The sequence below is a fragment of the Grampus griseus genome (assembly GCF_964374135.1).
Source record: "Grampus griseus genome assembly, chromosome: 14".
Taxonomy (NCBI): Eukaryota; Metazoa; Chordata; class Mammalia; order Artiodactyla; family Delphinidae; genus Grampus; species Grampus griseus.
The window spans coordinates 14,842,489-14,864,723 of record NC_139008.1 but is presented as its reverse complement, the minus strand read 5'-3'; the positions used below and the strand labels follow the sequence as shown (position 1 = coordinate 14,864,723).

The following is a 22,235-nucleotide window of genomic DNA, read 5'->3' as shown; positions in this document are numbered from 1 at the left end:
TGCCTACAGTGAGCGTACAATAAATTGGAAGTTGAAGCCTTTTCTGTGATCTTGCGGTGGTACTCCAGGGCACAAAAGGGAAGGAAATCAGTCCGTCCAAATGTTCACAAGCTAAAGAAGGGGCTTCTGGAATGGCAGGGTCTCTCGACCCCAACGCCGAGAAAATTGACTTAATTACCTGGCCCGGCAACACTGGAGCTTCGGCCCCAGGACTGATTTCTAGGTGGGGCCGCGTAGAGGAGTAGTGCGCACGCGCGCGCAGGGCACGGCCGCCGACGTGATGCGCGCGGAGCGCGTGCGCAGAGGACCCGCACGGTGGCGCGTCTCCTCGTGGGGCTCCAGGGGTCGTGTTCTCGGCATGGGCACCTCGCTGTCGCCGCTGCTGACTCTGCTGTCCCTCCTCTGCGGCCCGTGGCTCGAACTAGGTCAGTGTGCTGGCCTGCCCAACTGCCCCTGGCGCCTTTCGTCCATGGAGGCAGGAGAAAAAGGGTGGGGCGCTCGGCCCCTGCGGGGAAAGAGACGATGGCCGGTCTGCCAGCGTCCTGCGCTATCTTGCAGCGGCCGGAGGTGCCTCCCAGAGGCGGCCAACTTGGCGAGGTGTATCTCACTTCTTCTATAGTTTTAACTTATTCTGGAATCTTTTGAGCATAAAAAAAGAATAAAACGATCCTCTCCCGTCCACCACGTACCCGTTGCCTAGTTTAAACGGTTGCCAATTTATGGCTTTAACCTTGCTTCTTTGGGACTCTTCCCACTTTCTCCTTCCCCTGGGAAATTCATTTTGGAGTGAATCGAGGCAGGATACAATTTTATTCCTCAATATTTAACTTGAATAGCCAAAAAGACAAGAAGTCACGGGAAAAAAAAGTATCACTCACTTTCCCACCTAAAACATTAACCGTACTCCTTAACACCATTAAACATCCAGTTAGTGTTCAAGTTCACCTACTGTAAATGTTTTAAAATTATAGTTTACTAGTTGAATTAGTGTCTGAATAAAATTAATATATTGTTAGTGTGTGTGTGTGTTTTGTTTTGTTTTGGCTGTGTTGGGTCTTCATTGCTGCGCGTGGGCTTTAGTTGCCGCGAGCGGGTGTCCCAGCTTTTCATTGCGGTGGCTTCTCTTGTTGTGGAGCACGGGCTCTAGGCTCATGGCCTTCAGTAGTTGTGGCACGCAGGCTTAGTGGCTGTGGCTCAAGGACTGTAGAGCACAGGTTTAGTAGTTGTGGCGCACATGCTTAGTTGCTATGCGGCATGTGAGATCTTCCTAGATCAGGGATCGAACCTGTCGCGCTGCATTGGCAGGCAGATTCTTAACCATTGCGCCACCAGGGAAGTCTCTGTGTGTTGTTTCTTAACTCCCTTTTAATCTGAGAATTTCCTGCTTTCTTTATTCCAACGCTCACCCCCCTTAAAGTGGACGAAATCATGTGTGAGTGTGTCAGAATGAGAATGAGAAAAGGGGCAAAGATGGGATACTGGGGAACATGAAAAGATGAGGACTCTGCCTTTAGAGAAATTATAGTACTTAGACACTGTTAGGTAGAAACATAACAAAATAGTATGTCAAGCCAGAGAAGTGTGACCTTTTGAAAATAGCACTGACCTGGAAGTAAGGAGACCCGGGGTTCTCCTGTAAAATAGCTCTTTAAGTCATTTCCCTTTTGGGTTTTGGTTTTCCCCTGTCATATGAGGGGGTTGAAATAAAGATCCTTTTAATTCTATGATTTTTGGAGGTATCCAAACAGGAAGTGTAAAGCAGTTCATTCAGTCATTTGATGATAATTATTGTGCACTTGTGCTAGGTGCCAGGGATACACTGGCAACAGATGTAGTTCTTTTCTTTCTGGAGCATATGATATAATGGTGAAAATCATTACGAATTGATAAGAGTTCAAACGAGTGAAAAGGAAGAGTCAGAGAAACATGCGCAGTAGTATGGGTAGAAAGTTGATAGATGTGTTTCAGAGTATAGTGTCTAGATTTATCTCGCTGGGACAAAAGGTTGTCGTGCAGAAGAATAGAGAGGTAAGGAAAGGAACTAAACATTTGTTGAAAACCTACTGGGACTTACCTGGTGGTCCAGTGGTTAAGACTCTGGGCTCCTGATGACTTCCCTGGTGGCGCAGTGGTTAAGAATCCGCCTGCCAATGCAGGAAACACAGGTTCGAGCCCTGGTCTGGGAAGATCCCACATGCCACGGAGCACCTAAGCCCGTGTGCCATAACTACTGAGCCTGCGCTCTGGAGCCTGTGAGCCACAACTACTGAGCCTGTGTGCTGCAACTACTGAAGCCCATGCACCTAGGGCCCGTGCTCTGCAACAAGAGAAGCCACCGCAATAAGAAGCCTGCGCACCACAACAAAGAGTAACCCCCGCTGACCGCAACTAGAGAAAACCCGTGCACAGCAACGAAGACCCAACGCAGCCAAAAATAATAAATAAATAAAATTAAAAAAAAAAAAAAAGACTGTGCTCCCAATTCAGGGGGCCTGGGTTTGATCCTTGGTAAGGGAACTAGATCCCACATGTATGCCACAACTAAGAGTTTGCATGCCGCAACTAAGACCCGGGGCAAACAAAATTAATTTTTTAAAAAAAGAAAGAAAACCTACCATGTGCTAAACATTTCACACATTATTTTAATACAGCCATGCATTTGAGTTAGATATTATCCCCATTTTGTAGATGAAGAAATTGAAATCCAGACTAAGTAATTTGCCCAAGGTCACCCAGCAAATTAAGTGACAGAACAAGAATTTAAAGCCAAAATTTTTTTTAAAAATAAATTTATTTATTTAATTTTGGCTGCGTTGGGTCTTCGTTGCTGCACGCGGTCTTTCTATAGTTGCAGCAAGCGCGGGCTACTCTTCATTGTGGTGTGTGGGCTTCTCATTGCAGTGGCTTCTCTTGTTGGGGAGCACGGGTTGTAGGCGTGTGGGCTTCAGTAGTTGTGGCACAAGGGTTCAGTAGTTGTGGCTTGCGGGCTCTAGAGTGCAGGCTCAGTAGTTGTGGCACACAGGCTTAGTTGCTCTGCAGCATGTGGGATCTTCCCAGACCAGGGCTCGAACCCATGTTCCCTGCAATGGCAGGCAGATTCTTAACCACTTTGCCACCAGGGAAGTCCTAAAGCCAAATTTTTTAAGCTTCCATTGTTTTTTTCATTATAGCATTATGAGTTTTACATATGATCCAAATATTGCCACTTCTTTTATATATATTAGACTCTTTTTTTCTCTGCAGGGAATGGGCAGATGACCAACATGGTCCAGCTACCAGGTGGGAGATTCCAGATGGGAACGAATTCACCAGATGGCAGAGATGGTGAAGGACCTGTCCGGGAGGTGATGGTAAAACCCTTTGCCATCGACATATTTCCTGTCACCAACAAAGACTTCAGGTACATCCAGTGTTCTTCCAGGAGAAGTAAAGGCTATTCTAATCTTCATAATATTTAAAAGGAGATTAGCTTGTTCACTACCACATATCATCTTTGCAATGGTACAGTGAGATAAGTGTTATCTACGTTTTTAAGATGAAGAATCTGAAGTCCAGGGACTTCCCTAGTGGCACAGTGGTTAAGAATCTGCCTGCCAATGCAGGGGACACGGGTTCGATCCCTGGTCTGGGAAGATCCCACATGCCGCAGAGCAACTAAGCCCGTGCGCCACAACTTCTGAGCCTGTGCTCTAGAGCCCACGAGCCACAACTACTTAAGCCCTCACGCCGAGAGCCCATGCTCCGCAACAAAGAGAAGCCACTGCAATGAGAAGCCCGTGCACCACAACGAAGAGTAGCCCCTGCTCATCACAACTAGAGAAAGCCCGCGTGCAGCAACGAAGACCCAACGCAGCCAAAATTAAAAAAAAAAAAAAAAAAAATATATATATATATATATATATATATATATATATATATATATATATATATATATATCTGAAGTCCAGATATTAGTGGCAGAGCTGGGCCTGGAACTGAGATCCTCAGACTCTTGAGCCAGTGGATTGTCCAGCGCACTGGGCATAGCACTGAGAAATATGGGCAGAAGTCAGACACTCAACAGAAACCTCTGCAACAGGGGAGAAGGAATTGGGAGAAGGGTCATAGTAGCTGAGAGTCCCTTAAATTCCCTTTACATTTACTTGGGGAAATGGCATTGTTTCCAGAATCAAACATTTTGGTTCCAGCTTAATCTAAGAAGCCATGTTGAGCTGCGTCAGTGTCCCCAAGGTGATGTTTTGGGTAGGTTAAAGTAGAAAATGATCCAGGACATACCTATAACTACCTTCAAATGGTAGAGGAGGGAGTATATAGGGAGGAGAGGGAAAGGAAGAGGAGGGGATGGGAAGACAATAAAGCAAATGTGAGAAATGACTTTAATGTTACATTTGTGGACTTAAAACTTTTCAGGATAAAAAGTTTTGGGGAAAATTTGATTCAGGAGACACAGGCTGAAATAAGCATAAGGATTGTCAGTATACTCCTCAGGCCTTTTGACTCATTGCTTCCACCTCTAGGGATTTGTCTTGAAGAATTAAAAGTTGCCCAAAAACATTTAGCTAAAAAACGTTTAGCTATTGATACAATGCTAATACATTTACAATGTCATCTTGTAAACAAATGTTAACAACTTTAGGATCACTTACTTAAACATATTGTATCAATATAACAGACTATTTAGCAGCCCTTAAAAATCCTGTTGTCAAAAAGAGATAGTTCTGAAGTGTTAAGTGAAGAAAGTAGGTTACAAAATACTAAATAGGGTATGATCCCATTTTTTAAAACTATATGTATAGAATGTATATGCATTAAGAAAGACCTGGAAGATGCAACGTGGCATTAGGTGACGGATTCTGCTCATGTTTTTGTAACTTCCAAAGGAAAATGATTACAGGAAGCACCTTCTGAAAGCTATTTAAAAATCCTTGCCTGTGGGGTGAAGGGGGAGAGAATATGGACAGGTATATCTTAGTTGGTATGATAATGGATGATTTTAGTTTTTTTCTTTTTACCTACCTCTGTTTCCTTGTTTTTCTATAATATGATGTTATATATGCTTTAAAAAAATATTTTTAAACAGGAAAGTTATTAAAATCAAAGGAGAAATCACTTCTGATCAGGCTTGCACCGCATCATGACAACCAGAAATAGCTAGCTAGGTAGATGCATTCTTTTTTTTTTTAATTTAATTTTATTTATTTATTTTTGACTGTGTTGGGTCTTCGTTGCTGCGTGTAGACTTTCTCTAGTTGTGGCCAGCGGGAGCTACTCTTCATTGCGTAGGCTTCTCATTGCGGTGGCTTTTCTTGTTGCGGAGCACAGGCTCTAGGCACGCGGGCTTCAGTAGTTGTGGCTTGCGGGCTTTAGAGCGCAGGCTCAGTAGTTGTGGCACACGGCCTTAGTTGCTCCGCAGCATGTGGGATCTTCCCGGACCAGGGCTCGAACCCGTGTTCCCTGCATTGGCAGGCGGATTCTTAACCACTGTGCCACCAGGGAAGCCCTAGATGCATTCTTTCATATTTTAAATTGACCTTTTATATTATGGAAATATAACGTCACCTCTAGGAAGCCCCTAAACTTTGCTTAGAACCCATAATCTGTCTTCGCCTCTCTGGTAAAAGAGTCTCAAACCGTTCAGGTGGCAGAGGTTGGTAAATAGCTGTTGCTACCAAATCTCATCTCCTCCTCCATTCTCAATGTCCCTTTGATGGGTGAACGATGTCTTCTCATATCAGAGGTCTAGCACAGATGGAGTACACTTAGCCCAGTGAAAACAATCCATCTTACCCTGGAAATCTGCTTGCTGAAATTTGCTCAGCCATACCCAACTATATGAAAATCCATTCTAAAATCTCGGCAAGTCATTTTTGTTTGACTCAATCTCCCTCATCTGTTAGAGGGAGATAATAACCCCTGTTCTGCCTCCCTCCTGTGATTGTTGTGACATTAGGTATGTGACGAAGACCTTTCCGAAGAGAGACCCATTCCCACCCTTGAATCTTCTCAGCAGCTTTATTATCTCCAAAAACTGGAGGTAACCCAGATGACCTGCAACTGGTGAATGGATAAACAAAATATGGCCTATACATCCAATGAAATACTACTCAGCAATGAAAGGCAACAAACTGCAAAAAAAAAAAAAAAAAAAAGGAACAGGGATGAATCTTGGAAGCAGTATGCTAAGTGAAAGAAGCCAGACCGCCCCCCACTACATACTACTGTATTATTCAATTTATGTGAATGTATATTCTGGGAAAGGCCAAACTATAGAGACAAACAACAGATCCGTGGTTGCAGAGGCACAGGGGAATTTTGGGGGGTGGTTGATGGAACTGCTGCTCTGTATCTTGATTGTGATAGTGACTACGTGCTTTGTCACAACTCACAAAACTATACACCAAAAAGAGTGAATTCTCCTGTTTGTGAACTGCACACACAGCAACAGATTTTAAAAGAAAATCTGCTCAGGCTCTCAGGTGAATTCCTTGTAGTTCATGAAAATTCTGTGATGTGTGACTAATAGGATAAGGGTGTATGAGGTTTTCTGGAACAGGAGAGGGTGAGGGTGGAGCACAGAACCCTATTAACTAAACCGTATGAAACATCTCTTTTCAGGGAGTTTGTCAGGGAGAAAAAGTACCAGACAGAGGCTGAGGTGTTTGGGTGGAGCTTTGTCTTCGAGGACCTTGTCTCTGATGAGCTTAGAAACAAAGCAACCCAGAAAATGCAGGTAAGAGAACCTAGGTTTGCAGCTGAGGGGATGGGAGTGGGACCTAGACAGAGAATCCTGTGGGATCTGGGGTCCCCTGGGCCACAGTAGAGAATCAAACCTGAGAACCAGAGGCAGGGAGGAAGCAAGAGAGACCCACGCTGGAAGAGTCAGATGAACACACACTCCCAGGAAGTTCACCCTGTGCTGGTTTCTGTATAGAGAGACTCTGTAAAGATGCAGACATACACAGCGTTCAGTATACTCCCTGGACCAGCAAGAGAACCTCTTGAGAAGCCTCCCTCCAATACGGGTGGTGAGATTTTGGACACAGCCTCACTTGGACCACCTGAGTCTCAGCCTGAAGTCTCTGCTTTGCCTACTGGGTGTCAGTCAGGAAGGTGCCCTCGCTGGGTCAGAGCATCTTTTTAGTCATGTTCCTTCCTTTTTGCAGTCTCTCCTCTGGTGGCTTCCAGTGGAAAGGGCATTCTGGAGGCAGGTAAGGGTTGGTTCCTCTACTTTGTTTTCTCCCCCTGTTGACTCTTGGGAGGCCTGGCTTCCCTAGACCCTTGCCCATCTAGAAATACTGAGTTTAAAAGGATGACAGAGAAATTTTAGAGAAGCAGCCAAGCCACCCTGTTTTCTCTGCCCTAATCCTTTTACCCCTGGCCCATCCCATTTCTCCCTTTCGTCTCATGTTTAGTCCTTCTTTCTGACTCTGGACCTCTCCTCACTCACCAGGCTCTCTCTTCCCACTTCCTTGCTCCATCTGTGGTAAAAGTTGAACTCAGGCACCCTAAGCCTAGCCTTCCTCAGACTTCCACGAGCTCCCAGAAGCTTGTCTCACTTCATCCTGGCTATCAGCCTGCAGGTCCTGGCTCTGGCATCCGAGAGAAACTGGAGCTCCCAGTGGTACACGTGAGCTGGAATGATGCCCGTGCCTACTGTGCTTGGCGGGGGAAACGGCTGCCCATTGAAGAAGAGTGGGAGTTTGCTGCCCGAGGGGGCTTGAAGGGTATAGAGATGCCAAGCGATTTCCCTTTATTCTTTCTCCCCATCCTACCTTGCATGGGGGGCTTTAAAGGGTGGGATAGGTTTGTGCTCCCTAGAGCAGTGCTTCTTTTTTAAATTTTATTTTATTTATTTATTTTTGGCTGCATTGGGTCTTTGTTGCTGTGCACAGGTTTTCTCTAGTTGCAGTGAGTGGGGGCTACTCTTCGTTGCGGTGCGTGGGTTTCTCATTACGGTGGCTTCTCTTGTTGCGGAGCATGGGCTCCAGGCGCGCGGGCTTTGGTAGTTGCAGCACACGGGCTCAGTAGTTCTGGCTCACAGGCTCTAGAGTAAAGGCTCAGTCTTTGTGGCGCACGGGCTTAGTTGTTCCGTGGCATGTGGGATCTTCCCGGACCAGGGCTCGAACCCATGTCCCCTGCATTGGCAGGCGGATTCTTAACCACTGCACCACCAGGGAAGCCCCGAGCAGTGCTTCTTACACTGTGTAGTGATGGACCAGTTGTTGGTGTTATTTCTAATCCATCTCAGACCAATACTTCCATAAAATAGCGTAAAAATTAGTAACTGGAAAATGAAATGAAAAAAACAGACATTTTTTTAATTATTGGAGAGTCTACAGACAAGTTCCATTTCAATAAGTATAATCAGAACAACATAGCATAGGGAAAAAGAAAAGGATTACCTATACTGTATACCTTTTCCATAGCTGTATAGGGATTAATATAACATTGCTATTTGTTTATAACTTTGTTAGTTTGCAATCCTAGCTAAACAGAAAGTTAGAGTGAAATAGCAATTTCCCATATTCAACACCTCTACACAGTCTTTGAATGAACACTGGCTATACCAATAGTCAAAGTTATTAATGTGATAAATGAGGTTGCTTGTTCATTTATCCAGTCTAAGTCTAAAGAACAAGTTTCTCCATGCTTACTCTCAATTTCTGTACTTATCCCAGCATGAGCTGGTAACAAATAGTTTGCAGAATGACATTGGTCAGAACCACACCTAGAATTGTCCTGTCCTGGAGCAAATCAGAAGCCAGGGCCTCCGAGTGCAATACTGTGAGTGGAAGGGAGGGGCGTGGGAAGTAAAAGTAAGTAATCTTATTCTTCTGTTCTCATCACTTCCTTTCGGTTGCCTCGCTCTTTCTACCTTTCCCTTCTTCCCCAACTCCTCACCTCTCCCTCCTCCGCTGTCTCCTTGCCCTCCTGGCAGGTCAGGTTTACCCCTGGGGAAACGAGTTCCAGCCAAACCGCACCAACCTGTGGCAGGTAAGACACACGTTCCTCACTCCTGTCCCTTCTCAGAGTGTTGATTGAGACCTGCTGTGGGCTAGACACTGTGTTAGGCTGTGGGACTCAGAGGCCTTCGTGTTGTAATGGAACTGAAAGCTGGTAAAGGGGTAAAGCAGAAGACAACGTGGTGGGGCTATATAGTGAAGATGTGCAGCGTGTGCTGGGGGGTGTGCTGGGAGTGTGCTCTCTTGTGCTGCAAGAGCAGGGCGTGACTTCACAGTGAACATGCCATTTGAGCTGACTGAACCGGAGTTTGCCATGAGAAAAGTGGAGGAAACAACATGCATGTCAGCAGTGGATAAGGAAAGAGTGCTGTGTGTTCAGAGACATGCCAGACTCGGAGAGGCTAGCACACAGGGAAACAGGAGGTATAGGAGATGAAGTAGGCAGTGGATTGGAGGCAGATTATGAAGGACCAGGGGTGCCAAGATGTGGTTTTAGATTTTACCCTCCAGGCAGTGGGGAGCCGACAGAGGTCTTGAAACAGGGGAGCGACAACATCATTTTGATTTGGGGGATGCTGATTGTTGAAAATTTGTGTGGGATCAAATGAAGTAGAGCTGCAGGAGGTCTCTGAATCCGAGGCTGCAGCCATGGCCCAGGGATGTGAACACTTGCATGAAGTGGAAGTGAAATCGAGAGGAAGCCAGGTGGGAGACGCCTGCCTGAGAGGAGAGACAGGGTTTGGTACTTCGCCAAACATGGAGGAGTGGAAGAGAGAAGGACTCAAGCATGAATCCAAGCTTGGGCAAGAGGGTGCTGGTGTGACCATTATCCAGAATAGATAATATGCGTGTTGGGGGTCAGAGGGATAGAACTTGGTCAGTTTAGGATCAGCCTAGCTTAAGCTGCCTTTGGGTCATGGATATGCTCAGTAAGAGGTTGAAAGTATGAGTTTGGAGCTTAGGACAGAGGTCTGGGTCAGAGCAACTGGTTTGGAGTCAACAGCGTACACTGTAGGCAGGAATGACATCCCCCAAGGGGACTCTGCAGCATGAGGGGAGCCCAGCACCAGCATTTTAGGGTGAAGCCTTGAAAAGGGCCTCAGGGGTAGACTGACCTTTTAGATGATCTTGGGATCAGAGCTTTGCAAAAAGTCTTATCTGACTTATTCACCATGGGATCTTTGTTAAATTAACTGTTTTGAGTCTCAGTTGCTAGCTTTTTTTTGGCTGCATTGGGTCATCGTTGCGGTGCGCGGGCTCCTCATTGCAGTGGCTTCTCTTGTTGTGGTGCATGGGCTCTAGGAGTGCAGGCTTCAGTAGTTGTGGCACATGGGCTCAGTAGTTGTGGCTTGTGGGCTCTAGAGTGCAGACTCAGTAGTTGTGGCACACAGGCTTAGCTGCACCGTAGCATGTGAGATCTTCCCGGATCAGGGCTCAAACCCGTGTCCCCTGCATTGGCAGGTGGATTCTTAACCACTACACCACCAGGGAAGTCCCAGTGGCTAGCTTTTTAAAGGGAGAAAATACTTGCCTCACAACCTGGTCAGGATTAAAAACAGATGTAGCAGCCCTAGCACATAGTTGGCGATGAGTAAATTGTAGCCCCTTCATCTTCCCTTTCATAAGATCAGCCCCCATAGAGCAGGGGCAGCTGAACTCCAATTTCAATGAGAAACAGAATGAACAAGTTGAACAAAATGCGTCAGCAAATACAGGTTACTTTTCCAGAATGTTGGCGGTAAAAAGCAGGAGGTGAGGAAGGCAGGGTCAGAGCAGATGAGGGAGAGTTAAGCCTGCTGGTGATAGAAGGGAAAGTGATGGTACAGGGGAGCACAGGATGAGCGTCTCGTTCCTGAGGAGACGGGTGCCGGTCATGGAGGAGGGGAGGCAGAGCCTTTCTTCTCAAGGCACATGGGGAGGAAGTCGAGAAAGTGGGAGTGGGGCAGGCTGGTGTGGACACAGGGGAAACGACACATTTCCTAATCCAGCCAGGAGATCATAGTAGAGGACACGAGGCAGCTAGTTAGGGAGCTCAGGGTGGGAACCTAGGGTCACTGCCCCGTGCCCTTCCCCTACCGCAGAGGATACCGCAAGATGGCCTTGGTTTAAGCTCCTCTGGGCAGGTGGGAGCAGCTGCCTTGGGACGGGATGGTAAATCTTTGAGCCTAAATTTCTCCCTCCCTCAGGGAAAGTTCCCCAAGGGCGACAAGGCTGAGGATGGCTTCCACGGAGTCTCCCCGGTGAACGCTTTCCCCCCACAGAACAACTACGGTAAGATTGCTCGTCGGGTTGCTGTCATGTCAGCGTTCACAGCTCGGCTGGTGGGATGGTCCTGCCTGAAAAGTGAGGTGGAGAGAAGCAGCACAGGGAAGCATTAGCTCCCCAGGGCCATCGGGTGGCGCTCCCCAGCCTGGGCCAGACCCGCCGCTGTGCTTCAGGGCTCTTTGACCTCGTGGGCAACGTGTGGGAGTGGACAGCGTCACCATACCAGCCTGCCGACCAGGACATGCGTGTCCTCCGGGGGGCGTCCTGGATCGACACGGCCGATGGCTCTGCCAATCACCGGGCCCGGGTCACCACCAGGTGAGGGGCTCAGTAGCTGGGGGCTGAGGGTCTGGGTCCTGAGGGTCTGGGTCCTGGTCTCCCAGAGCACAGGTGGCACCAGATCTGGCGTGGCCGCCGCTGCCGTGCCTCCCCCTCCACTGGGGGCTGTGGGTACAGAAGAGAAAGCAAGCCACACTTGCCATAGAAAGCCAAGAGCCCGGGACTGCTGGTGCCTTTTCCTGCCAGCTGTCAGCCCCAAGGCAGACTCTGTGTCCAGCATCTTAATTATGTGGTTTCCCCTCTTGTCCTCCGAGCTAGGCTTGCAGAGAGAGGGAAGTGGAATGGCCACATCGATAGGTCATGGCCAGGGGTCATGGAAACATTGACTCTTCCAACGAGTGTGCACATGAAAAGTCATTTTCTACAACCGTTTTGTCTTACAATCAAGAAAAACTAGGCTCAGGGAGGTCCTGGAGCCTGCTCATTTCACACAGATGGCTAGTGGTGGCACCTGAATGGTGGAGTCCCCGGCTCCCGAGTCCCCTTCTAGGACCCTCCACCTTGTTCATCTGTGGATTTATTTTGGTTAATCTCCCTGCAACTCCTCCTGCTCCTGGGTTCCGGAAGGACTGTCGAGAAGCCACTGTTCCTGTGGCCTCAGGGTGTCAGGTTTGCAGGCGTTTCTTTGATACACTGAGCCCCTGGATTTTCCTCACCTTTTTCTTTAGGACAAAGTAGTGGAGAAAGTATTGGCCTGGGGACCAGGAAACTGGGTTTGCCACTGATTCTGTTGTGCCACTAAAGCAGTGGTTGGCCTTGGGCAAGACATTTAAATCTTTCTAGTGTCTGACTCTGGGTCTGTGAGATGGTGAACAAAACACACCTTCCAAAGCAGTAAGGGAAATGGCAAATGAAGGAATACGTGTGAAACTTCTCTGGAAAGTGTGAGGTACCGATTGGTGCTATGATAGTCTCACTTCTTGCCGACAGGCTTTTTTTGGCTGAGTTATTCTAAACTACCGACAGTCGAAGTTATTACTTGTGGCCTTTCCTTCCTTCCAGTTCAGTCTCTCAGGACCACCCTCACTTCCTCCACCCAAGGTCCCTTCTTACCCCCTTCCCCCAGGAATGGCACACCCTCAGGCCCTACCCTCACACACCAGACTGTGTATGCCCCCCCCACCAGTCCCCAGGCGCCCCAGACCACAGCAGGCCCTGGGAGCTGGAGCAGGAGAGTTGGGTAAGGCCCTGGGTCCCTTTCTCAACAAATGTCCATTCTCTCTCCCCTTCTCTGGTGGCAGAATGGGCAATACTCCAGATTCAGCCTCAGACAACCTAGGCTTCCGCTGTGCTTCCAGTGCAGGCCGACCACCTGGGGAGCTGTGAGCAGCCACACAGAGATGAAGAGAGTCCCCCGTGGCACTCCCTGGCCACATGCCAAACACAGCCAAACTCGGGACTGCGTCCATCCCCTCCCCCCTCCCTGTGGCAGACACCTCTCCCCCGGGCAGGAAAGGACCCTGACCTCCACGGAGGGGCACCACTGTCTCCTGGAGAAGGGGCCCAACTTACTGATTGTGTCCAGGAGCCGGACGTTTCTCTTAGAGGTCAAATACTGACCGTATGGGGGCCACATACTCAAAACATTTGGGGTGCAGTGGTCTGAAAGGCGGTTTGTGAAAATATTTTAAATCTGCTCCCTCCAACTTTCTTACTGTCTGACCCGGGGACCTGACATTGTTTGCTCAAGGCAGAATTTCCCCAGGTCTCCTTGTTTTCCCAGCAAGTTGCTGTAGAAGGAAAATGATTCCTTCATTTGCCTTATTTGTGGGGTTTCATGCACCTCCGAGGGAACCTAGTTTCCACCGTATGTGAAATGCAGTTCTGTGGGCTCTTTAAAGCACACTGTCAGTCTTAAAAGGGTCTAGGAGAACGACAGATTTACCAGGCGCAACTGTGTATCACGGGAGGCACAGAGTGAATAATACTCCACAAAGACAAACAGCAGAAGCTTTCCTTTCTATTATTAATTATGTAAGGGCTGCCCTGTGCCTCTAAAAACATGGCCCCAGAGAAGAACCTGCTCCCGTGCCGTCACTGGACTTTGTGAGGTCAGTAAAATCTCCTGTGATTGCGATTCTCAGACTGTTCTCTTTCATCCTCACCCTGGGACCCTAAAGGCGGTGCACCGAGTGTCAGTAACTGTGGGCCTCCCGTGAGGACAAGCGGACATGGTGGTATATAGCTGGGCTGTGGAGAGGCAGGGTGCTTCTGGTGGTTCTGGACCACAGTGGGTTCTGGACCACCCACTCCGTGGGCCTGGCTCCAACTGCACTGACCACCGCGTGACGCCTCCAAGAGGGGAGAGTGGCTGGGGCCAAGTGCCCCCTCTGGACAGAGGCCTGCACCCGCTCTCACTCCTGTGCCCTCCATATCGGTGGCTTCTCCTCCCGGCCTGGCCCCCGTCCCACCTGGCCTGCCGGCCTGCCCGTCAGTAGACCTCCTCAGCCAGGGAGAGGAGCACAGCCTTGGGTGTGTTCTCGAAGAGCGCTGCCCGGTTCTGCTGCTGCCCCTTCTTTACCCAGTGGCCATAGAGCCGGAAAGCGTAGGCGTCGATGAGTCGCCGCAGGGGCCGGAGGGCATAGGGGTCTCGGATCACGATCTCCCGGGTCACAGGCTTCACCCGGCGGTACTGGTAGTAGATCCGCACGGAAGCCAGCACCGTCAGGGCGATCACCTGCGGAGGGCCTGGCCTGAGAGCTGGACCCGCCCCGCGGCCTGTTTCCTTGCCGGTCCGGTCCGTGACGGCAGGCCCTGAGCTTGTTTGCCACGAAGGCTTGTGTGGTTTCCGCTGGGCCTGTCCTAGCGTTCCCGCCTGCCCTCCCCCCGCCCCCGTTACCCCCATTCCCACCCGAACAGCAGGCGCAGGGCTTAAGGCTGTCGGAGCCAGAAGCCAGAAGTTGAGCTGCAACCATCACAGGGCTGGGCGGGAGAAGAAGGGCGGGTGCTCTGGAAACCCCGTGGGCGTAAGGAGTCCCCAAGAAGGGCACCTGGAGCTTCGACTTCAGGGGCCTGTGGCACCTACCCCGGGGCCCTGAGTGGCAGGCGAGCTTAAGTACCTTGAACTTCCCCCGGGGGCTGAAGTGACGCACTTCCTCCACCTTGTACTGCTGGAAGAAGGGATGCGCTAAGGCCTCTTCTGCCGAACAGCGGCCTTTGGGACTCACCACCAAGAAGCGGGAGACCTGAGAGAACGAGACAGAACGGAAGACGTCTATGGGGGGGGTCCCTCCTGGCAGGGCCTCCAACCCGTGGCATGCACGGTACACTCCCCTCTCCCCACTGTACGTGCCCCTCGCCTGAACCCCGAGCCAGGAGGCCTTTCCTCTCACCAAGTCCTTCACAGTGTCCGAGTAATCATCCCATTCTGGTGAGCCAAACTGGTAGTTGCCACTCATGATCATCCTCAACATCAGCATCTGCTTGCGGTGCCAGAAGGGTGGGGAGCCGGCCAGCAGCGTGTACATGATGACCCCCGTGCTCCACCTGGCAGCGGGCAGCGGGGAGGAAGGCAGGCGGGCCAGCTGTAGCTCCCACCGTGCCCTCCTCCCCAGCCAGGGGCTCCCAGCCATGGGGGCATCCCTGTCCCTACAGGTCACCTCCCTCCCCCCAACACACTCACATGTCCACCTCCTTCCCATAGCCAGGGTGGGCATCATCCATGGAGCACTCGATGATCTCAGGGGCCAGGTAACTGGGGGTCCCGCAGACCTCTGCAGGGACAGTTTCCATCGGAAGAGGTCAGCAGAGGCACTTGGAAGAGGAAAGCCCAAAGAGACAATGGAGAAGGAACTGAAGTGGTGGCTGGGCTGGGACTCTCTGAACATGGGCCTGGCCCAGGGCCAAGGGCAGGGCCAGGGTGCTGGGTCCTGTGGCCACCCGATGGGGCACCGTCAGTGGCCTGGTCACTTCTAGCTATCCTGGCCTGGAATGCAGGCAGTGGGAACCTGGCTCAGCCCAGTCCGGGGAAGAAACACCCAGCCCTGAAATGGTAGGATTTTTACTTTGTGGGGGAAACCCAGGCAACCTCTGTTCCTAGGAGAGCTGAGGAGAGAGCCTGAGCCCCTGACATGGGCCAAGGCCATGTTACCGGACCTCGCAGCTTCTCTCCTGGCTTCAGCTGGCAGGAAAAGCCAAAGTCTGTGAGCTTGATATTCATGTCATCATCCAGGAGGATGTTCTCAGGTTTCAGATCCCGATGCACGATGTTGAGTTTGTGCAAGGTGAAGATCACCTCCAGCAGGGTTCTCATGATCTTTCTGGGGTGGGACAGGAACAGGTTACTTTCATCTGCTACTCTGCAGGGTCAGGTAACAGGCAGGGACACCAAAGCCCGTAAGCCAGCTGGACTGCGAGTGAGGGAGGACTCAAGACAGGCCAGGCCTACCCTGGCTGAGTCAAGGAGGAAAGGAGGCCACCAAAGCCAGCGGAGCACACTGCCGACCCAGACGGGTGCATGCCACGCCTCCTCCAAGACCTCAGTGCCTAAGCCAGGGACTCAGGCCAGAAGTAGGGAGAGGGGCAAGTGGACCCTCACCTGGTTTCCTTCTCACTCAGGGTGACCTTCTCAGTGAGGTAATCAAAGAGCTCCCCTCTCTTCATCCTGTGGGGACAGAGGGTTTGTAGCTGGATGTGCCCCAAGGCTACCCCCTCCTTACCCTGCTCCCAGAAAACTGTTACCCACCCTAACACCTCCAGGGGCAAAGTGGGCTGCTCTCCACAAAGGACCAAGGTCTGTGGGGAGGAGCTAGGGAAGTGAGTGGAGAGGCTGTCTCGGAAGGTTGAAAGAAGAACAAGGGAGACTGGGGGCTGGGGGATGGCACCCGTGCGAAGGTCCCCCCATGTGTGGGAGTGACAGCATGGACTGGGATCCAACAGGGTCAAAATCAGGGTTGGGAGGGGGGAGGGAACTTGAGCCACTGGCACAAGGCCCCAGACCCAGATCAGAAGGACAGGAGTATCCTGATTTTTCCCAGGAACAAAGAGAAGCAACAGTAGTGATGGAAGAGCAGTTTTACCTATTTTAGGATTTCTCAGGATTAAGAATTGCGGTTCCATTTTCTCACTTGGGATGATCTAGAAAGAGGTTTCTGCTAGAATCATCTAGTTATACCCTGAAGGGCAATTTGGGGCAGCATTAAAAATAGCTTCCCCAAGCAACTTCTTCAAAGGTTAGAGACATTTGAGCTGCCCCCAAGGGCTCTACGGGACAGTGCCACCGAACCGAGTTGAGACAGCTAGAGCTGGGCGAGTCTGGAGGGGTCCTAGGAAAGTCTCCTTTGGTTAAATAGGAAAGGTGCATCCTGCCTGCCCCTCCAGGAAAAGCAGGGCCCAAGGGAAGAATTCTGGCCAGTATCTGAGGGAGGCAAGAAAATCCTTGAACTTAACTGGTGGGGCGGGGAGTTGAGTTCTGTTTGAGGAGCAACCCAGAAATTACAGAAGTGAGCCTTGTTTCATACACGATTGGTACTGTGTCCCCAAAAGGCAGTGTGTGCCTCCAGTTTTGATCACTTTAATTCCATTTTAAACACGCTAGGAGAACTCACTAATAGCAGCAGCAGCAAAAAGATTTACCAGTCAACACTGGGACCCCGACAAGGTCCATCAGCAGGCTCCTGCCTTCCTGGAGCTGGTGGTTGAACTGTACACACAGGCCAAGTTAAATTGTGTCTCCAAGAAAAACTTAACACTGCACGTGTTCGGTATGGCTACAAAATGAAGTGTTCCAGCAACACAAAATCGCCTTGAATAATTTTCTCAAAGCTAGTCCCTAAATTAGCAGTTATGTATGGAGAAGTCAAGACAGCTCTCCAACAATGATTCGTGCAACAGAGGTGTGTGTTCTTTAGTGAGGACTCCAATGGAGCGGGGGCATGGGAGCTGGAGAGTTCCCTTCCTTGGGAACCTTTTCCAGTAACAATGGTAAGAAGTCTGAGTGCACGGTTCACAGAGCACTTTGTGTTGTTCGAATTTGATGCTTGGAGCCTGGTAAGATGGACAGTATCGTTTTTCCTTTCCTGGGAAAACAGAAGCTCTCCCAGCTAAAAGGCCCACTGGTCCCTGGGGGCAGAGGGCCCTGTGACAAGGAGCTCATCTCAATAGCCCTGTTGGTGCACAAGCAGGGGAATAGTGACACGCTGCCGCTGATGCTCCTGCTGATGACAACGACGATGATGTCAATCTTTGAACCACATCCCAAATACAATCTCTACCACCTGTCTCCCTGGTGGGCCTCTTGCCCCCATATCGCTGGCTTCCTCCTTTCCACCCTTGCCCCTTACAGTCAGTGGGATCCTTTATAAAAGTCAGTCAGATCACATCACCCTCCTGCTCTCAGCCCTCCAAAATTCTTACCTCCCAAATGCCTGCATAATCTGCTTTTTGGTACTGACCGACCTTGCATCCTGCCATCGCCACAGGCTTGCTCCCCCCCATCCTGACTTGCTTGCCAAGCCTCAAACATGCCAAGCCCACCCAGCAGGGCCCCTGCTCTGGCTGTTCCCTCTGCTAGAGGTCTCCTTCATCCAGGTCTCTGCTCAGGTCACCTCCTGGAGAGCATTCCCTGCCCACTCCCTCTGACCCCCGCTCAGCTTTACATATATGTGTATATGTATAACTCTGTGTGTGTTTTATGACTTGATTGCTTTCTGTTCACGCCCTGTGAAAATTAGTGCATGAAGTAGGATTGCGTATCCTCAAGGTCTAGAATAAGTATTGGATGACCACCATGGTCATCATCATGGTAGTTCATATTTATTAACATTTACATTGTGCCAGTCACTGTGCCATTATTACTCCTGCAATACCGATGGGAAAGCTGATACTGACAGAAATCATCCAGCCCATAAGTGACGGACCCAGGATTTAAAACCTGGCAGCCTGACTCCAGGGGCTGGTCTGCCTAAAGCGTCTGTGACCTTATTTGGCATCCACAGTGTGAGGGGCTGGCTGCTCGTCTCCAGGAAGCCCTGGGTGGGGGACTACAATAGAAGCCTCTCCAATAGGCCCCAGGCCTGGGTACTTACAGATCAAACACCAAGAAGAAGAAAGTGTTGGTCTCATAAGTGTCCTTCAGCTGTACTGAAATGGAAATGGCTCGCTCGTCTCAGGCAACAGAGGAACCCAGGCGGGGGCAGTGGAGGGCGGGGGCAAGGGAACTAAGGCCGCTGTGGCCGGACTCAGAAGCTGGAAGGGGTATCGCGATGGTGTTCAAAGGAGGCGCACCAGGGGAGGGGGCACCCAGGGACTTCACACTCCCATTCCCGCACCTGCACCCGGCCCTGCCTGTCACCCCTTCTGTGGGGCTGGAAGAGGGGGCTTAGAGCTGACTCCCGAGAGCAGTGAGGGTGGAGCTGGGAGCCTCAAGCCTCTGGGCACTAGGCTTTCAGGGCCTCGGGGTGCAGGAGACACTCTGGTGCTTCTGGCTCCCTGCACTGGGGCTACACTCCCCGGCTTGGGTTATCAGAGCACACCCATGGCAGGGCACCGCGCCGCGGCTCGGGGCCATCACTCACTGATGTTGGGGTGTCCTGAGACCTTGCGCAGGATGTCCACCTCCTTCTGCGTGGCCTCTCGCAGCTCCTGCACCTCCTCGGGGCTAAAGCTACCCCCACCCGTGACGTCGATGATCTTCACAGCGTACTCCTGGCATGTGGGCTTGTGGATGCAGCGCCTGACAACGCTGCTCACTCCCCTGGGGGTGCAGAGGACAGATCATCCCCGGGGCCCCTCACCCCAGGGGGAGGCCCAGATCCAGGCTGCAGCAGATATGTCCTGCCTTGTCCCCCAACTCCCTGTGAGCTTTGGGGGATGGTAAGATGAAGAAGGCACAGAGAGGGTGATTTGCCTGGAGCCCAAGAGGAAGAAGCCTGCTCTGGGGCCTCCTAGCTCCTAGTTCAGTGCTCTTTCTCGGCACGGAGGAAGAAGCTGTACCCTCTCAGGGCCATACGCTTCTCTCTGACACCTGATTCCTGACCCTGGCCCCAAGCTGGGGAGCTCTTGGCTGGGAGAGGTCTCTAATCTGGGTGCTCTTATACCCGCTTCCTCCATCCTGCTGCAGGAGGGCAGGACCCCGAACTGAGAGTTTCTCCAAGTGGACAGTGCTTTCAGGATGGAAATGGGGTCAGTGCTCAGGGTCAAGCAGAGATTGATCCCGCCCGCAGTGCCGGCCGGAGCCCAGGACAGAACTTCATGGGGAAGGTCTGGGCTTTACCTGCCCAGGATCTCCTTGGTCTCGTAGTTCTCATAGAAGCTCTGTGCGGAACGGGAGTCTGGCAGTGTCTTGTACTGGGTCATGTTCAGCTCCTTAAAGAGGGGAACAGAAAGAAGCAGTCAGCCTTCCTGACCTGGGGGGTGTGCTCTTTGAGGGCTGAAACCATTTCTCCCTTTTTTTTTTTTTTTGGCTGCACTGCACAGCATGTGGGATCTTAGTTCCTTCCTCTGGTAACCAGGCACCCAGCAGAACCAGGGATCGAACCCGTGCCCCCTGCACTGGAAGTGCGGAGTCTTAACCGCTGGACTGCCAGGGAAGTCCCTCTCCCTCATCTGTGTATTTCCTGGCATCGGTCTGGCCTCTTGTGAATATTCAAAATAAATATTTATGAATTTTTAAAAAAGCTTTGCAAAGAGCCCAACTTGCTTCTCCCCACTGGCTGTAAGCTCCCGTGACCCCAGGTGACCATGTGGCTCCCCGCATGTTCTCGTTGTTAGTTGTTGCTCCCCGGTAGGAGCAACAGATGGGCAGCCAGGCCCAAGCCCAGGCTCGAGGCAGGAATCGGGCCACCAGGCTGCAAGGTTAGTTCTGACAGGGCCAGCACACGCTTGAGTTTAGAAAGCACCACCGAGAAACTCTGCAAAGGACAAATTAAAGTGCTCTTTCCTTTCCTCTTTGAGGCGACGTGGCTGGTCCTGCTTTTCCTCGGCCTGCTCTCTGCACTTCTGGAAAAGGTGAGAAGCTTCATGGTTTCATTTTCAAATATGCTGCTCCCATAACCTCTCCTTATCTCCCCCACTTGTAACTGTCCTACCCAGAAAACACCCCTCCTTCTGCGACAGCCTTGCTGTGCTTCCCATTGCTGCTGCTTCACCCATTCTGCCCTTAGTTTTTGTGATCACTGTCCCTCCTTCACCCTTCCTTCCTTCCGTCCTCCCTCCCTCCCTCCCTCCTTCCTTCCTCCTTCCTTTCTTCCTTTCATACTCTGAGAAGTACTGTGCCAGGTGCTCTGAGGGAGGCAGAGTTTGATGAGTGAGTCCTGGTCCCAGCCTCTGGTATCACTTGTTCTCTCATCTCTTTCCCACCGTGATCATCTCTAGATCATCCCAACCATCCCTCCCCACTGTGCCCAGTGCAGGTGTGTCACAGGTGCTGCTCCGTAGATATAAGTCAATGGCTGGAGGTGTCCCTTTGGTCCAGGTTCCTGCCAGCAGGATGGCCATGTCCTCAGAATGCCCTGTGTCCTACCTAACGATGGCCAATGAGCCCTGGGTGGTCCTGCTGCAGTGTGGGGCAGAACGGAGCCAGGACACTCAGGCCTAGACCCAGAGGAGCTGGCTGGCTTTACTTCAGGAACACAGAGGCCACTGGGTACGAACTCCTACCTCACACGGAGGATTTGAGGAATGGAGAAAATGCTGTACCAACAGGAAGAGGGACAGATAGAAAATGGGCACGAGCTGCCTCTCAGCAGGGCCAAAGATGCCTCTGGTCCCACTTCCACCACCCTTTCTGGGTCCAAGAAGGTCTGGCCTGTCAAAGAGGCCCATTTGCTGACCAGCCAAGCAGCAGCCCTGGCTGCCTCAGGACAGGCTGGCTGTTCCAGGAAGGCTGGTGTCCCCACTGCTGGGTGCCTGGTTACCAGAGGAAGGATTAGAATAACAAGTCTCCTCTGCCAGCAGCAGGCTCTGGAGCTGTCTCTGCTCCACCCCCATCAGCAACCCCAGCTGAGCACTGGAGTGTCTGTTCCCCATAAAAACGAGCCCAATTCCTGGTAAGCTGCTTAACGTTCCCACGAGGGGCATCTGTTCTCCCTCCTCCCCCCACCTCCCAAAGCTGGGTAAGGAAAGGTCTCTCCCTTCCTGCAGCCCTCCCCGCGCAGATGGTGTATGTGGACCCAGCCCGGGATGCCGTCCCGTCGGGGCCCGTTCCCTGGCACAACCGGCCCCACTAAGCCCCAGCAACACTCCCTCTCCTGGGGTGGGTGGCGGAGGTCTATCTTGCCTCATCCCCTTACTCTAGGCCTAACCTGGGGCCAACTTCACGCCTCTGTCCACTGCCCCTGCCTGCATTCCCCATGCCTTACCAAGATGCCTTTGGAAAGGGTCCCCAAACAGCAGTAGGTAGCCTGGTCCTTTTTGGAACATGACATCCCTCCCTGAAACTTAGAGAATCAGTGCTGCCATGCTTCTGGGCCCACGTACCTTCAGAAGCAGGGAGAGGTGGGTCTAAGGGATGTGGGGGGTTCTGTCTTCCCTATGCCACAGCCTCTTCCGCTCCCCACACAGCTACTCACCTCTATGTCCTCGCAGGCCCTGGAATAAACGTGACAGGAATCCCAAAGGTCCAGGAGCCCCCTGGGGACAGGGGACAACAGAGGGCTGAAGCGTGTCCCAAGCCGACGCTTGTGGCCAGAACAGGATATCTTGCTGCTCTTCCTTCAGGCTTTGCTACTT

At 51.2% G+C, this 22,235-nt stretch overlaps 2 protein-coding genes across 6 annotated transcripts; one reads left to right on the top strand and one right to left on the bottom strand.

The window, feature by feature from the left end:
* Window positions 1-253: 253 nt before the first annotated feature.
* SUMF2 (sulfatase modifying factor 2) lies at window positions 254-12,944 on the top strand. Of its 4 annotated transcripts, none has more exons than XM_082669459.1 (10): window positions 310-425; window positions 3,244-3,400; window positions 5,951-6,034; window positions 6,616-6,730; window positions 7,164-7,208; window positions 7,574-7,724; window positions 8,939-8,994; window positions 11,150-11,234; window positions 11,402-11,546; window positions 12,809-12,944. In XM_082669459.1, the coding sequence occupies exons 1-10, from the start codon at window positions 359-361 to the stop codon at window positions 12,891-12,893; spliced, it is 990 nt and encodes a 329-aa protein (XP_082525585.1). In that variant the 5' UTR covers window positions 310-358; the 3' UTR covers window positions 12,894-12,944. The 4 variants fall into 4 exon arrangements, with proteins under 4 accessions (XP_082525586.1, XP_082525585.1, XP_082525583.1 ...); XM_082669457.1 differs by having other exon boundaries at window positions 7,451-7,724; XM_082669460.1 differs by lacking the exon at window positions 5,951-6,034 and having other exon boundaries at window positions 254-425.
* On the bottom strand, window positions 12,900-22,235 carry PHKG1 (phosphorylase kinase catalytic subunit gamma 1). Of its 2 annotated transcripts, XM_082669455.1 has the most exons (10): window positions 22,076-22,235; window positions 19,780-19,871; window positions 19,082-19,260; window positions 18,593-18,647; window positions 16,105-16,170; window positions 15,663-15,826; window positions 15,190-15,280; window positions 14,900-15,053; window positions 14,627-14,752; window positions 12,901-14,244 (listed from the first exon to the last, which is right to left on the bottom strand). In XM_082669455.1, the coding sequence occupies exons 2-10, from the start codon at window positions 19,860-19,862 to the stop codon at window positions 13,999-14,001; spliced, it is 1,164 nt and encodes a 387-aa protein (XP_082525581.1). In that variant the 5' UTR covers window positions 19,863-19,871; window positions 22,076-22,235; the 3' UTR covers window positions 12,901-13,998. The 2 variants fall into 2 exon arrangements, with proteins under 2 accessions (XP_082525582.1, XP_082525581.1); XM_082669456.1 differs by lacking the exons at window positions 18,593-18,647; window positions 19,082-19,260 and having other exon boundaries at window positions 12,900-14,244.